General features: G+C 41.5%; 1 protein-coding gene across 1 annotated transcript in view; it reads left to right on the top strand.

Moving 5' to 3' along the window:
* The first annotated feature begins 722 nt into the window (after positions 1–722).
* TMOD2 (tropomodulin 2) overlaps positions 723–27,422 on the top strand; it is a 79,179-nt gene continuing 52,479 nt past the window's right edge. The window contains exons 1-2 of the mRNA XM_037833970.1: positions 723–914; positions 23,984–24,178. Coding sequence (XP_037689898.1) covers positions 24,053–24,178 — 126 coding nt within the window. The 5' untranslated portion in view covers positions 723–914; positions 23,984–24,052. The remainder of the gene's footprint in view (positions 915–23,983; positions 24,179–27,422) is intronic.

Below are 27,422 nucleotides of genomic sequence, written 5' to 3'. Positions count from 1 at the left end.
CAGCTCAACAAGGCCCAGTTATTTTTAGCTTAGCACTATAGGGCTTCTCAGGAATGTGCCCAAGAACTCTGTTGAAACTCCAAAGGAAGGAACCTTTATTGAGCATCTACTAAGGGCCAAACACCGTGACAGATGCTTTCATATATGCGACCTCACTACAACTCTTCAAGCTTTAAGCTTATTTTATAGGTGAGGAAGCTAAGGCTCAGATTAAGTTGTCCAGTCTCACAGCTAGTGAATCTTCCCCGTGTCGTGAGTCCTCCGACACCCTCCCCCAGCCCATCACTGTAGCTCTGCCTGGCTAACCCAAAACCTTGCTTACCACTCCCGCGTCACCCCCAGGGATCTTCCTTCCCACACCTCAACTTCAGGCCCTCTTAAAGCCAGTAAAACCTAGGGCAGGCCTGTCTGTACCTGAGCCCGGTCTTAACAAGGCTTCCGTGTAAAGATGCTCACTCACTCAAATGCTCCTCACAGGCTTGAAAAGCCACCCACCCTTTCCGCAGCCTCGAGCTTCTCAAAAGAGCATGCACTTTCTTTTTTTTTTTCCTCAAAAGCTGAAGCTCCTCCTCCCCTGCATAGTGGTTACGGGTGCCAACACATATTCCGGGAGAGAACATCCGCAGAAGTGCCGGGGTGATGGGTGATCCCAGAGCCCGGGCTAGGCGGGCTGGCGGGCGCCAGGTGGGGGTGTCCCGCCTTTGCCAGGCAGCGCGGCGCCTAGCGAACTACGCTTCCCAGCCTGCTCCGCTGCGGCCGCGCGCCGATACGCAGCTCGGGGGCCGCGGGCCGGGGGCCGCCTGTTGATCGCCGAGCTCGCCCGGCACGGCGCCGCCCTTTTCGCCCCGCCTGGCTTTCTCCCGGACTACGGACTGACAGCCCGCGCCGCGGCTCCGGAATGGGCGCTCCCGCAGGTAAGAGCGCTGGGGCCCGGTGGGGACCTCCGCGGGCAAGGCGCTGTCTGCAGCCCCCGCGGCCGCAGCGCAGCGGCGGCCGCACCCTCCCTGCCCACCGGAGGATGCTTTGTGGCGTGAGCGCTCCGCCGGACGGACGTGCAGACCCGGGGGCCGCCTCTTTGCCTCCCCAGCTCCATGGGCTGTGCCCGACAGCAGGGTTCTTCTCGGCGTGGAAGAGAACGCTGTCGCGCGAGGCGCCCGCCGGGGTGTGGGTCCCACGCCCTGCACTGCGGCTTCGCAGCCTCTGCAACCCGCTGGGCTGCTGCAGTGAGATCTTGGTCTCATGTCTTTCCCAGACTACTGGGATGGGTTTTTTCACGCCGGGCTTTGTTCCCCACTTTCTCCTCTCCCATGAAGGCTTCTGGAGCCTTAGACAGCTCACTGCCTCTTTAACACAGGCGACGGGAAAGGGTGGACTCGGACCGGTGTCTTTTTCTAGGATCCCTGGAGCTGTCACTCGCAGGGCGTTTCAGGCTCTGAGAAAGCAGCGTTGAGAAAACTGCTTGATGCGGGTCCTCGAGATTCTTATTTTTTTCCGGTTAGAATCATGGTACTCTGTGCTTCCTTGAGCCTTCCTAAATTTCTCCTGTTGATCTGCAGAAATGAAAACTGATTTTTTAAAATAACAAAGGCTCACAATGGTAATTTTTACTTAAAGCGTTAAAGGTAGGAAGGTGAAGCAAGTCAAAATGCAAATGAGCAATGGAGGAGGCTGTGTATGCTCTGGCTTGGTCTGTATGCATTAAACATCTGAATCTCGAGGTACTTGGGAAGGCACTGAGAAGAACATCAGAGGAGGTATTGTAAAAACCCGGTTCCATTCTTAGCTTTACCATTAAGGAGACGAGGGACCTTGGACAAGTCCCTTCACCTCTCTGAGACTTTCCTCTATGTAAAATGGGACTTTGGGGCTAAATGCTTTCTAAACCTCTGTTCTTCCAACAGACGCATATCAGGGAACCGAAAACACCATTTAAAAAAAAAAGCAGCTTGATTGTGACAGAACAAGGGGTTTTGTCCTAGTGAGGAGTAAGTTCAGGGTTTAGGCAATCTGATTTTTTTAAAAAACAAAAAGCTGATTTCCTTTACTCTCTTCAGTCTGATCCAATAAATATACATTACAAGCCTTTTAATTTTTGTAATTTTTGTAAATTACTGTAAGTTGGTAGGCAACGATGTATTTTTTTTTTTTTTTTTTTTAATTTGCTGAAGTTGAAGTGGGGTCAACAGGTAAAGGGAGGAGCCAGTGGCTCTCTAGGGTGGGGGGAAAGATGCTTCAGCAAGAAGTAAACAAAGTATATACACGGGGAAAGAGGACTGGTACTGGTGGTCATTTGAAAAATAAATACACAATAGAAGGAACGAGAGAATCAGAATATTAGTACTATGCAACCCTAAGGTTACTGACTCAAGCAGGAATTTGTCAACATACAAAAACCTTTGAGTGCAGGGTTGTTGGGATACAGGATTTTCACATTTTTTCAAAGTATCTCACCACAGATCACATTGGGAAAATGTAGCCCTACAGTGGAGAGATGAGCTGGTCACCACCCTAACCAAGTGATCAGGCTCAGCACCAATTATGAGTCTCCTATTGTGATGCCATAGGAAGGTCTTAACCTCACCTCTGTAGTGCTCCTGCCAAAATGGCTTAACTTGAATCTAATTGGGAGGGAGCAATCCGAAAAATCCATAATGTGGGGCATTCTGCAAGACAATTGGCCAAATTCAAAAAAAATGTATGATGTTATCAGAAACTGCTTGTGGGAGTGGGTGAGGGTAAAACTATTATAGATTAAAAGACTAAAGTGATGTAACAACCATTTGGGATATGTAAGCTTTGGATCCTAGATCAGAAAAAACTAGCAAAACAAGATAGTTTGGAGACAGTTGGGGGTATTTGAATATATACTGTTTGTCAGATAATATTAGGGAATTACTGTTAATTTTCTTAAGTGTGATAATGGTACTGTGGTTATGTGGTAGACTCCTTAATCTTTGGAGATGTATGCTATATAATATTAGATAAAGTATCATGACACCTGCAGTTACTTTCAGCTGCTTCAGCGGCGATAAAAGCCATACCCAGAGAGAAAGAGTAGCCAGCTCAGGAATGTGGTATATGTAGTAAAATGATGACAGTTGGCAAATTAAGGAGAATGGGATACAGGTATTTCTTATACTATTTTAACTTTTCTGTAGATTTGAATTTTAAAAATAAGTTGGAGAGATAAATGAAATAAGTAAATAACACTTATTTTTTTTAATCATCATTTTATTGAGATATATTCACATACCACGCAGTCATACAAAACAAATCGTACTTTCGATTGTTTACAGTACCATTACATAGTTGTACATTCATCACCTAAATCAATTCCTGACACCTTCATTAGCACACACACAAAAATAACAAGAATAATAATTAGAGTGAAAAAGAGCAATTGAAGTAAAAAAGAACACTGGGTACCTTTGTCTGTTTGTTTCCTTCCCCTACTTTTCTACACATCCATCCATAAACTAGACAAAGTGGAGTTTGGTCCTTATGGCTTTCCCAATCCCATTGTCACCCCTCATAAGCTACATTTTTATACAACTGTCTTCGAGATTCATGGGTTCTGGGTTGTAGTTTGATAGTTTCAGGTATCCACCACCAGCTACCCCAATTCTTTAGAACCTAAAAAGGGTTGTCTAAAGTGTGCGTAAGAGTGCCCACCAGAGTGACCTCTCGGCTCGTTTTGGAATCTCTCTGCCACTGAAGCTTATTTCATTTCCTTTCACATCCCCCTTTTGGTCAAGAAGATGTTCTCCGTCCCACGATGCCGGGTCTACATTCCTCCCCGGGAGTCATATTCCACGTTGCCAGGGAGATTCACTCCCCTGGGTGTCTGATCCCACGTAGGGGGGAGGGCAGTGATTTCACCTTTCAAGTTGGCTTAGCCAGAGAGAGAGGGCCACATCTGAGCAACAGAGAGGCATTCAGGAGGAGACTCTTAGGCACAAATATAGGGAGGCCTAGCCTCTCCTTTGCAGCAACCGTCTTCCCAAGGGTAAAACTTATGGTAGAGGGCTCAACCCATCAAACCACCAGTCCCCTATGTCTGTGGTCATGAATAACACTTATTTTTAAACTGTGTGTTTAGTGACAGACAGCTGCAGTAAGTCTGATGGGAACTCTCTGGCTTCAAGTGCCTAAGGTTTAAATCCTTTTGGGGCTGTGAGTGGAGTCAGGGACCTTTTTTGGTTTATATTGATACTATCAATCCTCTAGCTCATACCTCAAAGTCTTAGATATTTCCCAAAACTTAAAGTTTTAGCACTATCCAAGAACTATACTGACAGCACTGTCCCTTTCTTCTCTATATTCTGAGATTTATGTCATTGTGGAAGTTTGGGAACACAGGTGTTGGTTTGTTTTAATTTGGGTTGTGGCAAGTATTGGAGAAAGAACAGATCCTGCTTTTTTGATACAAGTTTTTATCTCATCCCTTTATGTGTAAATCACACACAATGAAGTGTTTTCCTCATAGACTGTGATTGCTTCAGAGAGGTTCATAGAAGGCATATCTTGAAGAGATTTCCTGTTTCCAAGAAAGTAAAATTAATTTTTAAGATATAACAATCTCTTATATAGAACCCCTTGCTACAAGGATATTTTTGCTATACCTGGATTTGATGTATGTACATGCATGTGCATGCGTGTGTGTCCATGTGCTTACGTGGATATCTAGGAAATTATTGAGATATACACATTTGCTTGTATGGATGTCTGAGATAGCATATGTCTGGGTGTCTGTGAATAACTCAATGAGTATTCCCCCAAACACGTAGATTGTTAATAGGTGTTACAAGAAAAACAAGTGTCTAGTCAAATAGATTTGGGAAACACTAGGTTAAACTGAGCTGAAAAGGTTTGTCCACTCAGGATTTTCCATGGAATAATGATTGTTATGCATCAGCTAGAGGTGGCGGTGAGGGTGTCTGTAGGCTGTGGTTTGGAATGTTTCCCAAATTTCAGTGACAACAGAATCCTCTGCACATAGTATCTTGGGGGACTAGTGTTACATGGAACTAACTTGGGAAAAGCTACCTTTCATAGATTTTGGGGTGGAAAGTCAGGACATCCGGATAAAAGTATAGGTGGTATACTGGTTTGAATGTATTATGTCCCCTAGAAAAAGCCATGTTCTTTGATGCAGTCTTGTCGGGGCAGACATATTAGGGGGATTAAGTTGGAACATTTGGATTAGGTTGTTTCCATGGAAATGTGCCCCACCCAACTGTGGGTGATAACTCTGATTGGATAGTTTCCATGGAGGTGTGGCCCCACCCATTCACAATAGGCCTTGATTAGTTTACTATATAGAGCACTATATAAGCTCAGACAGAAGGAGCAAGCTTTCTACAGCCAGGAGGGACACTTTGAAGAATGCACAGGAGTTGAGAGAGGAACTGCAGTTTACAGAGACATTTTGGAGACAACCTTTGAAAGCAGACTTTTGCTCTGGAGAAGCTAAGAGAGGACAAACACCCTTATACCATGGCAGCTTGCTACACTTGGCAGACACTGGCCCGGGGCTCTTAGGGGATGCTGCCTCTCCATATGTGACCGATGCAAAACAGAGAGAAAGAAATACCCCAGAAATATTATTCCTAGACCAAAACCAAAAGCAAAATAGCAGTTATATTGACGGCTAAGCATTGTGTCAATCCTAGAACGTACATTATCTCAGTGTCCTTGACCTTCTGAGATAAGTACCTGGTTTTGCCCATTTTACGGAAGGAACAGAAGCTTGGCCAGATTGTCACTCACACACATACCTGTCTACCTGCAGACCCAGGGCTTGTTGATTCCAAGGCCCATGCTTTTAGCCTCTTCTAAACTGGGGGTGGAGGAGCACACTGTTGTAAAATAGGACTGTTTTTGAGCATGATTTAAGCTCTGGCAACTTTTATTTTGTAAGATTGGGAAATTAAGAACAAATAGTCTCAGATGGTAGTATCTGCTCCTCAGTCTCCTTTCAGGATTTCTTCTTCCCATTGCCTTGCCATATTTTTTGCCTGAAATTACTCCTTATTCCACCCTATTCTTTGTCTTTCATTTTCTGCAAGTATTTCCCAGAATACGGCAGCATCCATTTGGTTGCTTAAAAAGGGAAAACAAAGGAAAAAAACAACGAAAACAGACTTGACTGGATAGGGTAGGTTCCAAAAAACAGGATACAGCTGTCATATCTTTATATTTGCCCAGCAGCTAGAAAGGAATTACAGGTATAAGATCAATTCATGTTTCGTCAGACGGTTTGCTGATATGCTGGCTTTGTTCTAATTTATTAGCTTTAGGAAATATAGATTTGGCTTTTGTGCAAATTGATTCACTAATTGTTTAAAAAATTATGAAGTATTGAAGAGATATAAAAAGGAATAAAGAATAATAATCTCTGATGTAACCACCACCCTTCTTGGAAATAAATCATCGCCAGCACAGATGGAGCCCCAGGTCCCCTTCTCCCCTCCCAGTGTGATGTTGGTCCATTCCATGCACAGTTTTTTGTGTATTTCCTAGTGTGTTTGTGTTTCTAAGCAATTTATAGTACTCTTTTGCCCATTTCCATGAAGGCAAGGACTTCATATTGTCTTTTTTTACCCCATCCCCTGGGCCTTGGGCAGTTCTTGGCACATAGTAGGTAATAAATACCTATGAGTGAATGAATGATTGTACTATATTATGATCTCTTGTTACTTTAAATGTCACTTTTTTAAAAATTAGTACCTAAAACTGCCCCGGAAGTGTGACTCTCAGGGCCCAAGATGGGCACACAACATTATTCACATTTGGTAAATTAAAAAAAATTAGATACAGCACGTTGAAGCTGGTTTATTCTTTTGTAAAAATTTGAAAACCCCTATTTGGTGGGAATTTAATAAATAGGGCTGCTCCTTTCAGTTTTGGTCTTAAGTCCTTGGATGTAGCAGGACCAAAGGCTGGGCACTTCATGTTTTGTCTGATTTTCCTCTTTCATAGCACAGTTATACAAATAAAGAAGATCAAAGAAAGCTACACTCCTTATTGTCCTTCCCAGGGCTTGTATCTTTGGGTAATGGGAAGAGTTACTTGAAGGCTCATGTCATCCTTCCTTCAGCACAAGTACTCTCTCCTGTGGGAAGCATTTTCCCAACCGGCTGCATGTGCTTGTCCACCTGAACTCGTGGAAGCTTGATTTGGCACTTGCTTCATTCCAGCATGTACTTTAGTTACCTTGTTACATGTTGAAGGTGTGCCATGGGACAGACACTCTGTTGGAGGCTGACGCAGCGTTTTGCAAACTTTCCACTGTAATATCGCTAACAGTGGGTGAGAACAAATGTGAACCCTTTTGAGGTCTGGGTGGGGGCTTGGAAAATCTATGATTTGACTTTAAAAGCTATGAGAATTTTGCATTCTTCTTCATGTTATATCTGTATTTGTTTTTAAAAAGTAACAACTAGTGTTTCCCCAAATTTTCATGTCCAAGTTGTGCTCCAGGAGAATACACCCTTTTTTTTTTTATCCCCTGGCTTTGAGATCCCCTGAGACACTGGCACAACATATGCAGTTTGTTTTAACAGGTACTGTTTACATAATATTATCATTTTATTGTAATTACTTAATTAAATCTGTCTTTCCTTACTAAACTACGAGCTCAGTTGGGGCAGGACACTGTCTGTCTTGTTCACTGCTATTCTCCCAGAGGTGCCTGGAAAAAGTAGACTTTCAATAGATATTTGTTGAATAGAATACACAAGCCTGAGTTTGAGAAGGCCAAGAATACAAACAATTATGACCTGGTCCCTGTCCTCTGGGAGTTTTTAGTGTAGTTGGAGAGAGAACAATATATGTAACATGCGTGAAAAGATAACCAGACAGCAAGTGGTGAACCCCAAATTTGTGACCTAGGCAACACAAATTTAGAGACAGGAGCAACTTCTGTGGTCTTTGACGGTCTCAGAACATTCTGTGGGGAGAGTACAAGCCGTGGATATGGTGGAATGGGCTCCGGACCAGGAGGTCACATCACCCCTCTGAGCTCATTTCCTTTCTTTGACATTTGTTGCACAGATATCTATTGGACGCCTACTCTGTGTCACGACCTGTGCTGGGAGTCAGGATTATAGCAGTGAACGAAACTGATACTGTCCCCACCCTCTCAGGGATTAGCAAGGAATACAGAGATAAAGCAGGTAACTAAGGAAGTTAAGGAGAGTTGTGATCAAGGTGTGTGCCATGGGAGTGTAAGGGGTGACCCAGACCTTGTGTCAGGGTCTGAAAAGGCCTCCTTGAGGAAGCGAAGCTTCCCTTGAGCCTGGAAGATGAGCAGGACAGCGGATAGCCAGATGAGGAGGTGGTAAAAGTGGTCTGGGCAGAGGGAACGATGTAAGGCACAGTCCGGGAATTGGAAGTGGTCCAGGAGGCTGGAGCCTGGAGGAGACGGGGAGTGCAGTGTAGGGTGGGCTGACAAGGACTGGATTTGAACCTGATGCTCAAGGCAGTGGGAAGCCACTGGGGGATTTCAGGTAACTAGGTCAGAGTTTCTTTTTAAAAAAATCACTTTGGCTATTCTGTGAGAAATGGATTCAAAGTGGGTAAGGCTGGATGTGGATAGTGGGATGAGAAAAGTGAGTCGATTCTAGACACACTTAGGTAAGGACAGGACTTGGTGATTGAGGGATAGGAGGAAGAGGAGGAAGAGATATCAAGAATAGCTCCTTGGTTTCTTGGGCTGTTTTCCTGAAATGGAATTCTAGAGGAGGAGGAGCCGTTTGGAAAAGAAAATAATGAAGCATACTATTTTCTTTTCTTTTTTTTTTTTTTTGGAGCAATGAGAATGTTCTCAAATTGATTATGGTGGTGAATGCATAACTATGAGGCATGCTTTTGACATATGTAAGATGTCTGAGGCAGCCAAGTAGAGGCAATTGAAAATATTTGAATCCAGTTCTCAGGAACAAAGTCAGGGTTGGAGATATAGATTTAGGAGCCTTCAGGACATGGATGATAATTGAAACTTTGTAGGCAGATGAGTTCGTCCAGCAAGCGTACATGATGTGAGAAAAGAAGGCCTTCCTGAGACAAGGACTTTGAGGAATGCCAGTATTTAAGGTAGAGGAAGAGGAATTGCCAGAAGACACAAAGGAGTGGTCAGAGAAGTTGGAGAAAAACCATCTCTGCTGCTAAGCTGGATGATGTTTAGGGCCTCTCTTGGCGCTGACAGTCTGTGGTCCTGCGCAGCTGGGATCTGAGCCAGCCTTGACAACAGAGCGCTTGGATAGGCCATGAGGATAGAGACGGGCATTCCTAGTGACATTACTTGTATCAGTCAAGTTCCCAACAAGAAATAAGGGAAATGAATGGAATCATTTGAGAAATGTTTAATAAAGGGCTATTTACAAAAGATGTGGAAAGTGTTTAAGGAATCCAACAAGGCAGAATACCCACCCAGTGCCTGAAGGAGCAAGGGAAGGGCAGCCCCATTGCAGATGTGGCCGTCTGGATCTGAAGTCCTCTTCCCTCTGCCTTCAATTTCCTGCTGGTGCCTCTGTTGGTCAAACAGAAGCCAGAGAGCAAGGGAGCTCACTGATGCACTCTAAATAGATCATCGTCCTGGGACGTAGAGCAGGGGGGAGAATGGATCTGGAGAGGCACACAGAAAACATCCAGAACTTGAAAAATGGAAGTGTTTGGGTAGGAGAGTATATTAGTTTCCTATTGTTGCTGTAACAAATTAGCACAAATTCAGTGACTTACAACAACGCAAATTTATTAGAAGTTTGGAGGTTAGACATCACACGGCTAAAATCGAGGCGCCAGCAAGGCTGCATTCCTTTCTGGAGTCTCTAGGGGAGAATCTATTTCCCTGCCTTTTACAGGTTCTTGAGGCCACCTGCATTTCTGGGTTCGCGGCCCCATCCACCATCTTCAAACCTAGCAATTGCATCACTCTGACCTCTGCTTCTTTTGTACATCTCCTCTGACTTCTGCCTGCCTCTTCCATCTTTAAAGACCCTTGTGATTATATTGGGTCCACAAAGATAATCCAGGATAATCTCTCTATTTTAAGATACTTAATTTAATCACATTTGCAAAAGTGCTTATAAAGTAACATATTCTTATGTTCCGGGATTAGGACTAGGATATCTTTAGGGGGTCATAATTCTGCCTACCACTGAGAGTGAATAGACCATTTTGGCTTGAGTGGAGGGCTCCCAGGGAAAGTTATGAGAGAGCAAACAGGAAGTACAGACTGAAGCCAAATTCTGGGAGCTTTGGATGCTAGACTGAGTCTGAATTTCATTCTGTAAACAAGAGGGAGCCATTTTAAGTTCTTACCCGTGGAAGTGGTTTGTTAGCAATGTTAAGAAAGACTATGCAGTCGTGTTGCTCTGGGTGGCTTCGAGGGAAGAACATCCAGAAGAACAGAAACCTTTCAAGGTGCAATAGTCTAGGCATGATGAAACAAGGGTCTCAAACAAGAGTGAAAGGAAGGGATGATGTGAAAAGTACCGTGCAACAGGATGTGGTGATTTATTAGACAGGAAAGAAGAGGAGGAGTCTAAAGTCGGTCCAGATTTTGGAAGTGGTAAATTAATGGTATGACCTGGAAAATCAAGAGAGCAAGTCTGTTTCAGGAGAAGATGAGGAATTAGGGTTTAGTTCTAGAATCGTGGAATAGAAATACAAATAGAATCATATCAACTCTTAAGATACCACCAGTTGTAAAACACACCCAATATTTTATGTACCACTAAAAAAAATGCCAATTAAAATATGATGCAGAGGAGAGGGGGCAAGATGGCAGACTGGTGAGCTGTATGTTTTAGTTACTCCTCCAGGAAAGTAGGTAAAAAGCCAGGAACTGCGTGGACTGGACACCACAGAGCAATCTGTCTTTGGGCATACTTCATACAACACTCATGAAAACGTGGAACTGCTGAGATCAGCGAAATCTGTAAGTTTTTGCGGCCAGGGGACCCGCGCCCCTCCCTGCCAGGCTCAGTCCCGGGGGAGGAGGGGCTGTCAGCTCCAGGAAGGAGAAGGGAGAATTGCAGTGGCTGCTCTTACCGGAAACTCATTCTACTGATTCAAACTCCAACCATAGATAGACTGAGGCCAGACACCAGAGACTCTGAGAGCAGCCAGCCCAGCAGAGAGGAGACAGGCATAGAACAAAAACAACACGAAAAACTCCAAAATAAAAGCAGAGGATTTTTGGAGTTCTGGTGAACACAGAAAGGGGAAGGGCGGAGATCAGGCCTTGAGGCGCATATGCAAATCCCGAAGCAAGGCTGATCTCTCTGCCCTGGGCACCTTTCCTTAATGGCCCTGGTTGCTTTGTCTCTTAGCATTTCAATAACCCATTAAATCTCTGAGGAGGACCGTTTTTTTTTTTTTTTTTTTTTTTTTTTTTTTTTTTTTTTAAATCCTTTTTGCTTTTTCTAAAACAATTACTCTAAGAAGCTCAATACAGAAAGCTTCAAAGAATTGAAATTTGGGCACGTCAAGTCAAGAGCAGAACTAAGAGAGCTCTGAGACAAAAGGCAATAATCCAGTGGCTGAGAAAATTCACTAAACAACACAACTTCCCAAGAAAAGGGGGGTGTCCGCTCACAGCCACCATCCTGGTGGACAGGAAACACTCCTGCCCATCGCCAGCCCCATAGCCCAGAGCTGCCCCAGACAACCCAGTGTGACGGAAGTGCTTCAAATAACAGGCACACACCACAAAACTGGGCGTGGACATTAGCCCTCCCTGCAACCTCAGCTGAATGTCCCAGAGCTGGGAAGGGGGAGCAGTGTGAATTAACAGAGCCCCATTCAGCCATCATTTGAGCAGACTGGGAGCCTCCCAACACAGCCCAGCAGCCCAGAACTGCCCTGGGGGGACGGCACTCACCTGTGACATAGCACAGTCATCCCTCAACAGAGGACCCGGGGTGCACAGCCTGGAAGAGGGGCCCACTTGCAAGACTCAGGAGCCATACGCCAATACCAAAGACTTGTGGGTCAGTGGCAGAGACAAACTGTGGCAGGACTGAACTGAAGGATTAGACTATTGCAGTAGCTTTAAAACTCTAGGATCATCAGGGAGATTTGATTGTTAGGGCCACCCCCCCTCCCCGACTGCCCAGAAACACGCCCCACATACAGGGCAGGCAACACCAACTACACATGCAAGCTTGGGACACCAATTGGGCCCCACAAGACTCACTCCCCCACTCACCAAAAAGGCTAAGCAGGGGAGATCTGGCTTGTGGAGAACAGGTGGCTCGTGGACGCCACCTGCTGGTTAGTTAGAGAAAGTGTACTCCACGAAGCTGTAGATCTGATAAATTAGAGATAAGGACTTCAACTGGTCTACAAACCCTAAAAGAACCCTATCAAGTTCAGCAAATGCCACGAGGCCAAAAACAACAGAAAATTATAAAGCATATGAAAAAACCAGACGATATGGATAACCCAAGCCCAAGCACCCAAATCAAAAGACCAGAAGAGACACACCTAGAGCAGCTACTCAAAGAACTAAAGATGAACAATGAGACCCTAGTACGGGATATGAAGGAAATCAAGAAGACCCTAGAAGAGCATAAAGAAGACATTGCAAGACTAAATAAAAAAATGGATGATCTTATGGAAATTAAAGAAACTGTTGACCAAATTAAAAAGATTCTGGACACTCATAGTACAAGACTAGAGGAAGTTGAACAACGAATCAGTGACCTGGAAGATGACAGAATGGAAAATGAAAACATAAAAGAAAGAATGGGGAAAAAAATTGAAAAACTCGAAATGGACCTCAGGGATATGATAGATAATATGAAACGTCCGAATATAAGACTCATTGGTGTCCCAGAAGGGGAAGAAAAGGGTAAAGGTCTAGGAAGAGTATTCAAAGAAATTGTTGGGGAAAACTTCCCAAATCTTCTAAACAACATAAATACACAAATCATAAATGCTCAGCGAACTCCAAATAGAATAAATCCAAAAAAACCCACTACGAGACATATACTGATCACACTGTCAAACATAGAAGAGAAGGAGCAAGTTCTGAAAGCAGCAAGAGAAAAGCAATTCACCACATACAAAGGAAACAGCATAAGACTAAGTAGTGACTACTCAGCAGCCACCATGGAGGCGAGAAGGCAGTGGCACGATATATTTAAAATTCTGAGTGAGAGGAATTTCCAGCCAAGAATACTCTATCCAGCAAAGCTCTCCTTCAAATTTGAGGGAGAGCTTAAATTTTTCACAGACAAAGAAATGCTGAGAGAATTTGCTAACAAGAGACCTGCCCTACTGGAGATACTAAAGGGAGCCCTACAGACAGAGAAACAAAGACAGGACAGAGAGACTTGGAGAAAGGTTCAGTACTAAAGAGATTCGGTATGGGTACAATAAAGGATATTAATAGAGAGAGGGAAAAATATGGCAAACATAATCCAAAGGATAAGATGGCCGATTCAAGAAATGCCTTCACAGTTTTAACGTTGAATGTAAATGGATTAAACTCCCCAATTAAAGATATAGATTCGCAGAATGGATCAAAAAAAATGAACCATCAATATGTTGCATACAAGAGACTCATCTTAGACACAGGGACACAAAGAAACTGAAAGTGAAAGGATGGAAAAAAATATTTCATGCAAGCTACAGCCAAAAGAAAGCAGGTGTAGCAATATTAATCTCAGATAAAATAGACTTCAAATGCAGGGATGTTTTGAGAGACAAAGAAGGCCACTACATACTAATAAAGGGGCAATTCAGCAAGAAGAAATAACAATCGTAAATGTCTATGCACCCAATCAAGGTGCCACAAAATACATGAGAGAAACATTGGCAAAACTAAAGGAAGCAATTGATGTTTCCACAATAATTGTGGGAGACTTCAACACATCACTCTCTCCTATAGATAGATCAACCAGACAGAAGACCAATAAGGAAATTGAAAACCTAAACAATCTGATAAATGAATTAGATTTAACAGACATCTACAGGACATTACATCCCAAATCAACAGGATACACATACTTTTCTAGTGCTCACGGAACTTTCTCCAGAATAGATCATATGCTGGGACATAAAACAAGCCTCAATAAATTTAAAAAGATTGAAATTATTCAAAGCACATTCTCTGATCACAATGGAATACAATTAGAAGTCAATAACCATCAGAGACTTAGAAAATTCACAAATACCTGGAGGTTAAACAACACACTCCTAAACAATCAGTGGGTTAAAGAAGAAATAGCAAGAGAAATTGCTAAATATATAGAGACGAATGAAAATGAGAACACAACATACCAAAACCTATGGGATGCAGCAAAAGCAGTGCTAAGGGGGAAATTTATAGCACTAAACGCATATATTAAAAAGGAAGAAAGAGCCAAAATCAAAGAACTAATGGATCAACTGAAGAAGCTAGAAAATGAACAGCAAACCAATCCTAAACCAAGTACAAGAAAAGAAATAACAAGGATTAAAGCAGAAATAAATGACATAGAGAACAAAAAAACAATAGAAAGGATAAATATCACCAAAAGTTGGTTCTTTGAGAAGATCAACAAGATTGACAAGCCCCTAGCTAGACTGACAAAATCAAAAAGAGAGAGAAGACCCATATAAACAAAATAATGAATGAAAAAGGTGACATAACTGCAGATCCTGAAGAAATTAAAAAAATTATAAGAGGATATTATGAACAACTGTATGGCAACAAACTGGATAATGTAGAAGAAATGGACAATTTCCTGGAAACATATGAACAACCTAGACTGACCAGAGAAGAAATAGAAGACCTCAACCAACCCATCACAAGCAAAGAGATCCAATCAGTCATCAAAAATCTTCCCACAAATAAATGCCCAGGGCCAGATGGCTTCACAGGGGAATTCTACCAAACTTTCCAGAAAGAACTGACACCAATCTTACTCAAACTCTTTCAAAACATTGAAAAAAATGGAACACTACCTAACTCATTTTATGAAGCTAACATCAATCTAATACCAAAACCAGGCAAAGATGCTACAAAAAAGGAAAACTACCGGCCAATCTCCCTAATGAATATAGATGCAAAAATCCTCAACAAAATACTTGCAAATCGAATCCAAAGACACATCAAAAAAATCATACACCATGACCAAGTGGGGTTCATTCCAGGCATGCAAGGATGGTTCAACATAAGAAAAACAATCAATGTATTACAACACATTAAAAACTCGAAAGGGAAAAATCAATTGATCATCTCAATAGATGCTGAAAAAGCATTTGACAAAATCCAACATCCGTTTTTGATAAAAACACTTCAAAAGGTAGGAATTGAAGGAAACTTCCTCAACATGATAAAGAGCATATATGAAAAACCCACAGCCAGCATAGTACTCAATGGTGAGAGACTGAAAGCCTTCCCTCTAAGATCAGGAACAAGACAAGGATGCCCGCTGTCACCACTGTTATTCAACATTGTGCTGGAAGTGCTAGCCAGGGCAATCCGGCAAGACAAAGAAATAAAAGGCATCCAAATTGGAAAAGAAGAAGTAAAACTGTCATTGTTTGCAGATGATATGATCTTATATCTAGAAAACCCTGAGAAATCAACGATACACCTACTAGAGCTAATAAACAAATTTAGCAAAGTAGCGGGATACAAGATTAATGCACATAAGTCAGTAATGTTTCTATATGCTAGAAATGAACAAACTGAAGAGACACTCAAGAAAAAGATACCATTTTCAATAGCAACTAAAAAAATCAAGTACCTAGGAATAAACTTAACCAAAGATGTAAAAGACCTATACAAAGAAAACTACATAACTCTACTAAAAGAAATAGAAGGGGACCTTAAAAGATGGAAAAATATTCCATGTTCATGGATAGGAAGGCTAAATGTCATTAAGATGTCAATTCTACCCAAACTCATCTACAGATTCAATGCAATCCCAATCAAAATTCCAACAACCTACTTTGCAGACTTGGAAAAGCTAGTTATCAAATTTATTTGGAAAGGGAAGATGCCTCGAATTGCTAAAGACACTTTAAAAAAGAAAAACGAAGTGGGAGGACTTACACTCCCTGACTTTGAAGCTTATTATAAAGCCACAGTTGCCAAAACAGCATGGTACTGGCACAAAGATAGACATATAGATCAATGGAATCAAATTGAGAATTCAGAGATAGACCCTCAGATCTATGGCCGACTGATCTTTGATAAGGCCCCCAAAGTCACCGAACTGAGCCATAATGGTCTTTTCAACAAATGGGGCTGGGAGAGTTGGATATCCATATCCAAAAGAATGAAAGAGGACCCCTACCTCACCCCCTACACAAAAATTAACTCAAAATGGACCAAGGATCTCAATATAAAAGAAAGTACCATTAAACTCCTAGAAGATAATGTAGGAAAACATCTTCAAGACCTTGTATTAGGAGGCCACTTCCTAGACTTTACACCCAAAGCACAAGCAACAAAAGAGAAAATAGATAAATGGGAACTCCTCAAGCTTAGAAGTTTCTGCACCTCAAAGGAATTTCTCAAAAAGGTAAAGAGGCAGCCAACTCAATGGGAAAAAATTTTTGGAAACCATGTATCTGACAAAAGACTGATATCTTGCATATACAAAGAAATCCTACAACTCAATGACAATAGTACAGACAGCCCAATTATAAAATGGGCAAAAGATATGAAAAGACAGTTCTCTGAAGAGGAAATACAAATGGCCAAGAAACACATGAAAAAATGTTCAGCTTCACTAGCTATTAGAGAGATGCAAATTAAGACCACAATGAGATACCATCTAACACCGGTTAGAATGGCTGCCATTAAACAAACAGGAAACTACAAATGCTGGAGGGGATGTGGAGAAATTGGAACTCTTATTCATTGTTGGTGGGACTGTATAATGGTTCAGCCACTCTGGAAGTCAGTCTGGCAGTTCCTTAGAAAACTAGAGATAGAGCTACCATTCGATCCAGCGATTGCACTTCTCGGGATATACCCGGAAGATCGGAAAGCAGTGACACGAACAGATATCTGCACGCCAATGTTCATAGCAGCATTATTCACAATTGCCAAGAGATGGAAACAACCCAAATGTCCATCAACAGATGAGTGGATAAATAAAATGTGGTATATACACACGATGGAATACTACGCGGCAGTAAGAAGGAACGATCTGGTGAAACATATGACAACATGGATGAACCTTGAAGACATAATGCTGAGCGAAATAAGCCAGGCACAAAAAGAGAAATATTATATGCTACCACTAATGTGAACTTTGAAAAATGTAAAACAAACGGTTTATAATGTAGAATGTAGGGGAACTAGCAGTAGAGAGCAATTAAGGAAGGGGGAACAATAATCCAAGAAGAACAGATAAGCTATTTAACGTTCTGGGGATGCCCAGAAATGACTATGGTCTGTTAATTTCTGATGGATGTAGTAGGAACAAGTTCACTGAAATGTTGCTATAGTATGTAACTTTCTTGGGGTAAAGTAGGAACATGTTGGAAGTTAAGCAGTTATCTTAGGTTAGTTGTCTTTTTCTTACTCCCTTGCTATGGTCTCTTTGAAATGTTCTTTTATTGTATGTTTGTTTTCTTTTTAACTTTTTTTTCATACAGTTGATTTCAAAAAAGAAGGGAAAGTTAAAAAAAAAAAAAGAAAAAAGACAAACAAGGAAAAAAAAAAAAAAGATGTAGTGCCCCCTTGAGGAGCCTGTGGAGAATGCAGGGGTATTCGCCTACCCCACCTCCATGGTTGCTAACATGACCACAGACATAGGGGACTGGTGGTTTGATGGGTTGAGCCCTCTACCATAAGTTTTACCCTTGGGAAGACGGTTGCTGCAAAGGAGAGGCTAGGCCTCCCTGTATTTGTGCCTAAGAGTCTCCTCCTGAATGCCTCTTTGTTGCTCAGATGTGGCCCTCTCTCTCTGGCTAAGCCAACTTGAAAGGTGAAATCACTGCCCTCCCCCCTACGTGGGATCAGACACCCAGGGAAGTGAATCTCCCTGGCAACGTGGAATATGACTCCCGGGGAGGAATGTAGACCCGGCATCGTGGGATGGAGAACATCTTCTTGACCAAAAGGGGGATGTGAAAGGAAATGAAATAAGCTTCAGTGGCAGAGAGATTCCAAAACGAGCCGAGAGATCACTCTGGTGGGCACTCTTACGCACACTTTAGACAACCTTTTTTAGGTTCTAAAGAATTGGGGTAGCTGGTGGTGGATACCTGAAACTATTAAACTACAACCCAGAACCCATGAATCTCGAAGACAGTTGTATAAAAATGTAGCTTATGAGGGGTGACAGTGGGATTGGGAATGCCATAAGGACCAAACTCCACTTTGTCTAGTTTATGGATCGATGTGTAGAAAAGTAGGGGAAGCAAACAAACAGACAAAGGTACCTAGTGTTCTTTTTTACTTCAATTGCTCTTTTTCACTCTAATTATTATTCTTGTTATTTTTGTGTGTGTGCTAATGAAGGTGTCAGGGATTGATTTAGGTGATGAATGTACAACTATGTAATGGTACTGTAAACAATCGAAAGTACAATTTGTTTTGTATGACTGCATGGTATGTGAATATATCTCAATAAAATGATGATTAAAAAAAAATATGATGCAATGCTTTCTTAAAAATGCAGTTTTTACTTTGTATTTATTGTAAGAGCTGTTTTAGACTTACACATTTTGAAATTGTTTATTATTGAGATAGAATTGACATACAAAAGTTGTACATATTTAAAGTATACAATTTAAGTCTTCTTTATAGTGAGTTTTTATTAGAGAAGATGTAGCTTTATAGAAAACTCATGCATAAAATACCAGTTTTTAAAGTTTTGATATATGTATACTCACGTGAAACCACCACCATAGTAATGACAGTGAAAAATATCCATAAACCCCAAAAGTTTCCTCATGCCCCTTTGTAATCCCACCTTGTTGCCCCTTCCTACCTCCCTTCCGTCCCCAAGCAAGTACTGATTTGCTTTCTGCCATACAGATTAGTTTTCTAGAATTTCAGATAAGTGGAATCATATAGTATACAATCATTTTTTGGTCTGGCTTCTTTCACTTAATAAAACTATTTTGAGGTTCATCCATGTTGTGTGTATTGATAGTTCATTCCTTTTTTTTTTTTTAATTCAGTTTTATTGAAATATATTCACATACCATATAATCATCCATGGTATATAATCAGCTGTTCACAGTACGATCATATAGTTATGCATTCATCACCACAATCTATTTCTGAACATTTTCCTTACATCAGAAAGAATCAGAATAAGAGTAAAAAAATAAAAGTAAAAAAAGAACACCCAGACCATCCCCTCCATCCCACCCTATTTGTCATTTAGTTTTTATCCCCGTTTTTCTACTCATCCATCCATATACTAGATAAAGGGAGTGTGATCTACAAGGTTTTCACAATCACGCTGTCACCCCTTGTAATCTACATTATTATATAATCATCTTCAGGAGTCCAGACTACTGGGTTGGAGTTTGGTAGTTTCAGGTATTTACTTCTAGCTATTCCAATACATTAAAACCTAAGAGGTGTTATCTATATAGTGCATAAGAATGTCCACCAGAGTGACCTCTCGACTCCATTTGAAATCTCTCAGCCACTAAAACTATTTCGTCTCATTTTGCATCCCCCTTTTGGTCAAGAAGATATTCTCAATCCGATGCCGGGTCCAGATTCATCCCTGGGAGTCATATCCTGCATTGCCAGGGAGATTTACATCCCTGGGAGTTGGGTCCCACGTAGGGGGGAGGGCAGTGAGTTCACCTGCCGAGGTGTCTCAGTTAGAGAGAGGGAGAGGGCCACATCTGAGCAACAAAGAGGTACTCAGGAGGAGACTCTTAGGCACAATTATATGCAAGTTTAGCCTCTCCTTTTGCAGTAACGAGCTTCATAAGGGCAAATCCCACGATCGAATGCTTGGCACATCAAACGGCCAGTCCCAATGTTTGTGACAACATCAACACCAGTCTAGGTAAGGAAGTCCAACACTTCTGCACCTTCCCCCAGCTCCTCGGGGCCAGGGGGGTTGGTGGTGGAGGCTGTAAATATATTTTTTATTCTCTGCCCAAATTACTTTGGGATGTGTCACTATTTCACTCTACCGTATACTAACTTACCGTATCTCACTTCCTATTCAAAGTTCCATGTAATTGTGGTGTTTTGTTTATTCCTTTTTATTGCTGACTACTTATTCCATTGTGTGGGATAGAACACAGTTTGTTTATCCACTCACCTGTTGATGGTCATTTGGGTTGCTTCCAGTTTTGGGATATTACAAATAAAGCTGTTATGAATAGACATTGATTTTTTAAATTCTGTCACTTTCATACATACATAGAAAGGGGAAAGGTAAATGACATTCCTAAAACATCTTCACATTTAGAGTTCAACTTTTTGAATCGGCCATTATTCTCTCCCCCCGCCCCCCACAATATCTCCTCTATACCGTCAAGAGTGTTAAAAAAAAAATGTAAAAACTAGAAGTCATTGATGCTGGTTTATTTTTTTAATGCATTTTTTATTGTGAATGTTAACATATATACATAACTGTGATAACTTTTTTTAATAAGTGATAACTATTTTAATAAGTAGAGAACAAACTTCAGAGAATGTTGTGGGTCACAGTTCCACAACTTCAGCAATTTCCATTATTGTAAAATATAACATACATACAGAAAGGTGTTGACTTTCAATGTACTGCTCAACAAGCGGTTATAGAGGTAATTTAAAAAATGGTTAGGGTTATAATTCCACAGTTTCAGTTCTTTCATTTATTATGCAATATAAGGTATATACAGAAAGGTGAAGACTGTCAAAGCACAATTCAATGAGTAGCTGTAGAGCAAATTTCAAAGGATGTTACAGGTTACAGTTCCACCATGTCATTTACCTCCTTCCAGCTATTCCAACACCCCAGCATCTAAACAAATATATATATTTATATATAGTTTCAGCATTCGTAGACCTTTGTTAAATCTCATCTTGTTTGTTGCTACCCCTTCCTCTCACTTAATCACTTTCTCCATCTCCAGGGGTGTCTAGGCAGTGAGCACCCTAACTTGTTCATATTGAAAGAGGGTGTCGACAGTATGGGGAAGGGGGTTGCATCTGATTGTTGTTCTTAAAGAGGCTGTTTCCTCTGGGTTTTAGGACTTGTCTGGCATAGGAACACTCTGGTGGATTTAAGTTTCTGAGCAATAAAACCTAGTGAGTGAATCATTTTATAGAATCTCAGGTGGGGACCTAGATATCTGGGGACGACTTTTGGTAAGGGCATGGCATATTGTGGCCGTTTGGGATGTCTAGTTGGAGCTTGCATAAGAGAAACCTTCAGGATAGCCTCTCGACTCTATTTGGGATCTCTCAGCCACTGTTACCTCAGCTTGTTACCTTTCTTTTTTACCCTTTTTGGTCAAGTAGGCATTTTCAGTCCCTTAAGATGCTGGTCTCTTAAACCTGCTCTGTAATTACGTGGAACTGGCTAATCTGGATCTTCCTTTGGGAGTGTTGCTAAACACATCTGAGTCACCTCTTCCCCTATTCACTCCTCATGATGATTAGGTTTCTAGGTTTTAAAGGATTCCACAGTTGTCCCTGGGATTTTCTTTCAAAACCCTGAAACTTATTCTGCTGGTTTTAAAGATGGTGATTTTGATGTTTACACATACACAGGCAAATGCCAAGTACATCTTGACTACTACTGGGTCAACAGTGATTGTAGGACACCATCAATTGTAAGACACATCTCAATCTCAGAATGTTAAATGTGAGAAATTGTGCATCTTATAGTCCATTGCATAGGGTAGGTCAGCCAGCTCATCTGATGGATATGGCCCTGGCAGATCAAGGTCCTTGTCTAGGGATACTTAATAAATTAATGGTAGCTGGGACCAGAACAAAGCATATTATGACCCAGTTGGTTTCTCTGACTTTAGTGGGATGGGACATTTTGACCAGAATGTAGCAATTGAAGCTTAAAAGAGGGTGAATGGGAAGATAAAGAGTTATATAGTATGAGAACAGGATACCTAAATAGGAACCTGCAAACTTGAACATGGTGAGCAGTTGAATTAATAAGGCAAGAGAACAACATTCTAACAGCTCCCAAGTGGCCCACCTGCCGCTAGTCTCAGTATGTGCCAGCACGTTCATCATTCTTGCCATTTGGATTGTCTTAGAAAACACAAGTCTGCTCTGATTATTCCTCTATTTTAAAAATTTGTGGTGGCTCCCATCCCCAAAAGAATAAAGCCCAGGTTCCTTCACAGGGCATGTAAGGAAGGTCCCTTCACACATGTCCCTTCCTTATCTTTAGTTCTTTCCTCTCTCCTCCACCAAGAGAATCCTCCCCTCTACCCACATCAACTATTTTCCCCATATATCATATAATTTCTTATCCTTGTGCCTTTGTTTATGCTGTTCCCTTTTCTTGGAATGACCTTTCTCCATCCATGTCCATCTTATGACCTCTTCTTTCAAAGCTCAAAAGCAACTTCTTTTTCACAGTACCCCCTCATACCTCCTCCTTTCCTTTCCCCAGTGATTATTTTCTCATGTGTGTGTTTTTAAAAATATTTAATAGACTTTATTTTTTAGAGCAGTTTTAGGTTTACAGAAAAATTATGCAGAGAGGACAGAGTTCTCATGTACCCCCTTCACTCCCCTCCCTATACCCACAGTTTCCCCTGTTAGTAACAGTTTCCATTAGTATGATACATTTGCTATAATTGATGAACCAATATTGATACATTATTACTAACTAAAGCCCATAGTTTACATCAGGGTACCCTCTTTGTGTTGTACAGTTCTATGGGTTTTGACAAATGCATAATATCATATATCCACCATTATGGTATCATACAGAATAGTTTTGCTGCCCTATGCTTATATGTTTTTACAACCACTTTATGTGTTTCTGCTATTATAATACTTATCAAATGGTATTATTGCTCTTTGGGTGTCTGCCTCACTAAGCTGTGATCCCCTTGGGGACAGGGGTCATATCTTGTTTATCTTTGTATCCCCATTCTCTAGAATGGTGCCTGACATATGATGTACAGCAAATATTTATTGCCTTGAAAGATCTGATTGATATCAGTTCCTCCTAAGGAGAAATACAATCAATTAAATGAATTTCTATTTCCTGAATACATCATTATCTTTCTAGGAAAGATCTGTAAAATTCTCTGCAAGGAGAAAGGGTTGAGTAAATATTTTTCATTTTGAATGGAAATTTAGGACTGGATATAACAAGAAGAGGTTGGAAGGAGAATGGACTAGGGTTATAAAGAAAGAATTAGGAAGGATGGTTAAAGAAACAAAAAGGAAACAGAAATAGAAAAAGAATGGGAGATGAAGAAAGGAGAGAGAAGAGGAAAATGGAGGGCATGAGTATGTGGCTGGGATTTACTTAGTTGAATTGCAGGGGAGTTACTGGACAATGCTTTCTCACATGGACTTTTCTAAACTCTCTTTCCTGAATGAGTCTCATTTTGTATTCTTCACATCACTCACCCTCTGAAAAGACACAAGTACATTTCTTACAACTGCCTTACAATCAGTGTGTTGTTCTCCGCTGTTTTTCTAGGAAAGCCGAGGGAGACAGAGTAGTGGAGGGGTGGGGGGAGGCACTTGTTGCAAGGGGATCACAAGGCCTGGGGCAGCCTCAGCTCTGTGACCCCGCCACCTTCGTCTCAGAATCTTCATCTGTAAAATTGAGAATGATAATATCAGTCCAAGCTTCTTCACGGGGTTGTTGTAAAAGATCAAAACAAGTGAAATAATATATACGAAGACATACTGTAAGCTGTCAGGTTGCTATGCAAATAGAGGTAATATTACCTCTTAGTTGGGTTATTTGGTCCATTAAAGAGACTCCATTGGCAGATAGTGTAGCACTGTCTCCTGTTAACAGGTCCTGTTTACTTAAAGGAGAAAACAGTGTCTCTTTCTTATTGGTAGTGTTCTGAAGTCTCAGGAAGCTGGCCCATTTAAATGTTCCCGGTCCACGAGAAAGGCATTTAAGAAGCCATGGCACTCCCTTTTCAAAAAGAGCTGGAAAAATACAAGAACATTGATGAAGATGAGCTTCTTGGCAAACTCTCAGAAGAGGAACTGAAGCAGCTGGAAAATGTACTTGATGACCTAGGTCCTGAGGTGAGTGATGAGGAGCTGAAGCCGAGTGGTTAATGACAGTGCGGGATGAATGATGTGGCTTGGTCCTTAGACAATAGAGTAGAGAAGCACTGGCTCCAAATGCAAATTCTGTGTTCTTCTTCTGATTGGTTCCAGGTCACTTACTTTTTTTTTTTTTTTAATGTTTTTTTTTTTTTTTATTAAATTCAGTTTTATTGAAATACATTCACACACCATACAATCATCCATGATATACAATCCAGTGTCCACAGTGTAACATAGTTATACGTTCATCACCACAATCTATCTCTGAACATTTTCCTTACATCAGAAAGAACCAGAACAAGAATAAAAAATAAAAGTGAAAAAAGAACACGCAAATCATCCCCCCATCCCACCCCATTTGTCCTTTAGTTTTTATCCCCATTCCTCCACTCATCCATACACTAGATAAAGGGGGTGTGATCCACAAGGTCTTCACAATCACACTGTCACCCCTTGTAATCTACATTATTATATAATTGTCTTCAGGAGTCCAGACTGCTGGGTTGGAGTTTGGTATTTTCAGGTATTTACTTCTAGCTATTCCAATACATTAAAGCCTAAGAGGTGTTATCTATATAGTGCATAAGAATGTCCACCAGAGTGACCTCTCGACTCCATTTGGAATCTCTCAGCCACTGAAACTATTTCGTCTCATTTTGCATCCCCCTTTTGGTCAAGAAGATACTCTCAGTCCCACGATGCTGGGTCCACATTCATCCCTGGGAGTCATACTCTGTGTTGCCAGGGAGATTTACACCCCTGGGAGTCGGGTCCCACGTAGGGGGGAGGGCAGCGAGTTCACCTGTCGAGATGGCTCAGTTAGAGAGAGAGAGGGCCACATCTGAGCAAAAAAAAGGTACTCAGGGGGAGACTCTTAGGCACCATTACATACTTTAGACTCTCCTTTGTGGTAATGAGCTTCATAAGGGCAAGTCCCATGCTCGAGGGGTCAGCACATCAAACCGCCAGTCCCAATGTTTGTGACAACATCAACACCAGTCCAGGTGAGGATGTCCAACACATCCGCACCTTCCCCCAGATCCTCGGGGCTGGGGAGGGGGAGGCTGTAAATATATTTTCTATTATCTGCCCAAATTACTCTAGGATGTGTCACTATTTCACTCCAGCCTATACTAACCTACTGTATCTCACTTCCTATTCAAAGTTCCTTGCAATTGTGGTGTTTGAACAAATCGACTGTGGAATTGTACCGTTAAGAAAATTTAGATCCTGTTCCAGGTCACTTACTTTTACAAGTTCATGCAGAACCTCAGTCACCACATTTACAATGTGATACAGCAAAAGTAATTCTCAAAAGCCAGTTTAATCATTGAGGACTGGCAGTTTGATGTGCCAAGCCCTTTATCTTGGGGCTTGCCCTTGTGAAGCTCATTACTACAAAGGAGAGGCTAAACCTGCTTATAATTGTGCCTGAGTCTCCCCCTGAGTACATCTTTGTTGCTCAGATGTGGCCCTCTCTCTCTAGCTAAGCCAACTTGGCAGGTGATCTCACTGCCCTCCCCACTATGTGGGACCCGACTCCCCAGGGGTAAATCTCCCTGGCAGCTCAGGTTATGGCTCCCAAAGATGACTCTGGACCTGGCATCATGGGACTGAGAACGTCTTGACCAAAAGGGGGAAGTAAAATGAAACAAAATAAAGTTTCACTGGCTGAGAGATTTTAAATGCAGTCGAGAGGTCACTCTGGTGGACATTCTTATGCACTATATAGATAACCTTTTTTAGATTTTAACATATTGGAATAGCTAGAAGTAAATACCTGAAACTATCAAACTGCAATCCAGTAGCCTCGACTCTTGAAGATGATTGTATAGCAATGCAGTTTACAAGGGGTGACAGTGTGATTGTGAAAACTTTGTGGATCACACTCCCTTTATCTAGTGTATGGATGGATGAGTAGAAAAATGGGGACAAAAACTAAAGGAAAAATAGGGTGGGATGGGGGGGATGATTTGGGTGTTCTTTTTTACTTTTATTTTTTATTCTTCTGATTCTTTCTGGTGTAAGGAAAATGTTCAAAAATAGATTGGGGTGATGAATGCATAACTATATGATGGCACTGTGAACAGTTGATTGTACACCATGGATGATTGTATGGTATGTGAATATATCTCAATAAAACTGAATTTAATTTAAAAAAAAATTTTAATGTAAATGGGGGAAAATATTTTCCATTGTTTGAGGAAGGGCTGGTCTGACTGAGGGAAAAGAGAAGACAAAGCAGGAAGGGAACACATCTCACTGAGTTTTTTCTATGAGTCAGACACTTTGCTGGGCACATCAGCCCTTGAGGTAAATCGTATTATTCGCATTTCATAAATAAGGCAGTTCTGAAGAGGTAGTTTACATAAGATCCCACACTGGTAAATATCAGAGATGCTACTTAATCCAGGCCCTTAACCCCGAATGCAGATCGTTTCCAAGGGCTCCTTTCTTTCACATGCACAGATAACTTGAAATCTTAGGTGATCCTACAACAATGGAAAGATTAGAAAGACTACCGTTAAAATATCAAGTAAATTTAAATGAGCTTCTAATATTTTTGAGTTCTTGAAAAGCTCAGTAGCCTGTTATCTTGTTTGTTTAGAAAACACTTTCTTCAGCCCCCAAAGCTATTATCTTAAATTTAGAATCTGAGTTGTTAAAATAGTGGTTTTACTGTAAATTCAAGTGTCACCAAAATAAAATTATTTATTCTGATAGGCAAGATTCTTTGGATATTGCATTCAAATTTACCTTTGAAAATACCTGTATCTGTTTTTAATTTTTGAACTGAGGGAAGGACTCTCAAAATGTAAGCAATCCTTAACATCTATTATAACATTCACTTACACACTTGGATGTTTCCCCTGGAGAGGGGTTATAAATAAGAGACTGTAGCTATATTGGCTACTTCTCAGGGTCTCCATATGCCTGCCTGGGAGCACCTCGTGTGCAGAGCCAGCCGAGCCTGAGCGTGATCTACAAGGAGAGAGGCTCCGAAGGGTGGATGGCTTTTTTGCCACCAGATTCTAGCAGGCAGCTGCAGAAGACGTCGGGCTGCCCCGCAGTCCACATTCTGCCTGAGCCCATTGGGATCCCTCTTCTCAGCATAGGATGTTAGTGTAGGGAGGGCCTGAGAACTCTCCCAGAGACCCTCTCCCTCAGCACACCCCAGCATCTCCACATAGGAATCCTTCTCCCTGCCTCTGTGATGCAA

Source organism: Choloepus didactylus, chromosome 4, assembly GCF_015220235.1.
Source record: "Choloepus didactylus isolate mChoDid1 chromosome 4, mChoDid1.pri, whole genome shotgun sequence".
Lineage (NCBI taxonomy): Eukaryota > Metazoa > Chordata > Mammalia > Pilosa > Megalonychidae > Choloepus > Choloepus didactylus.
The sequence above is the reverse complement of the archived record's forward strand: the minus strand, read 5'-3'. Positions and strand labels throughout refer to the sequence as shown.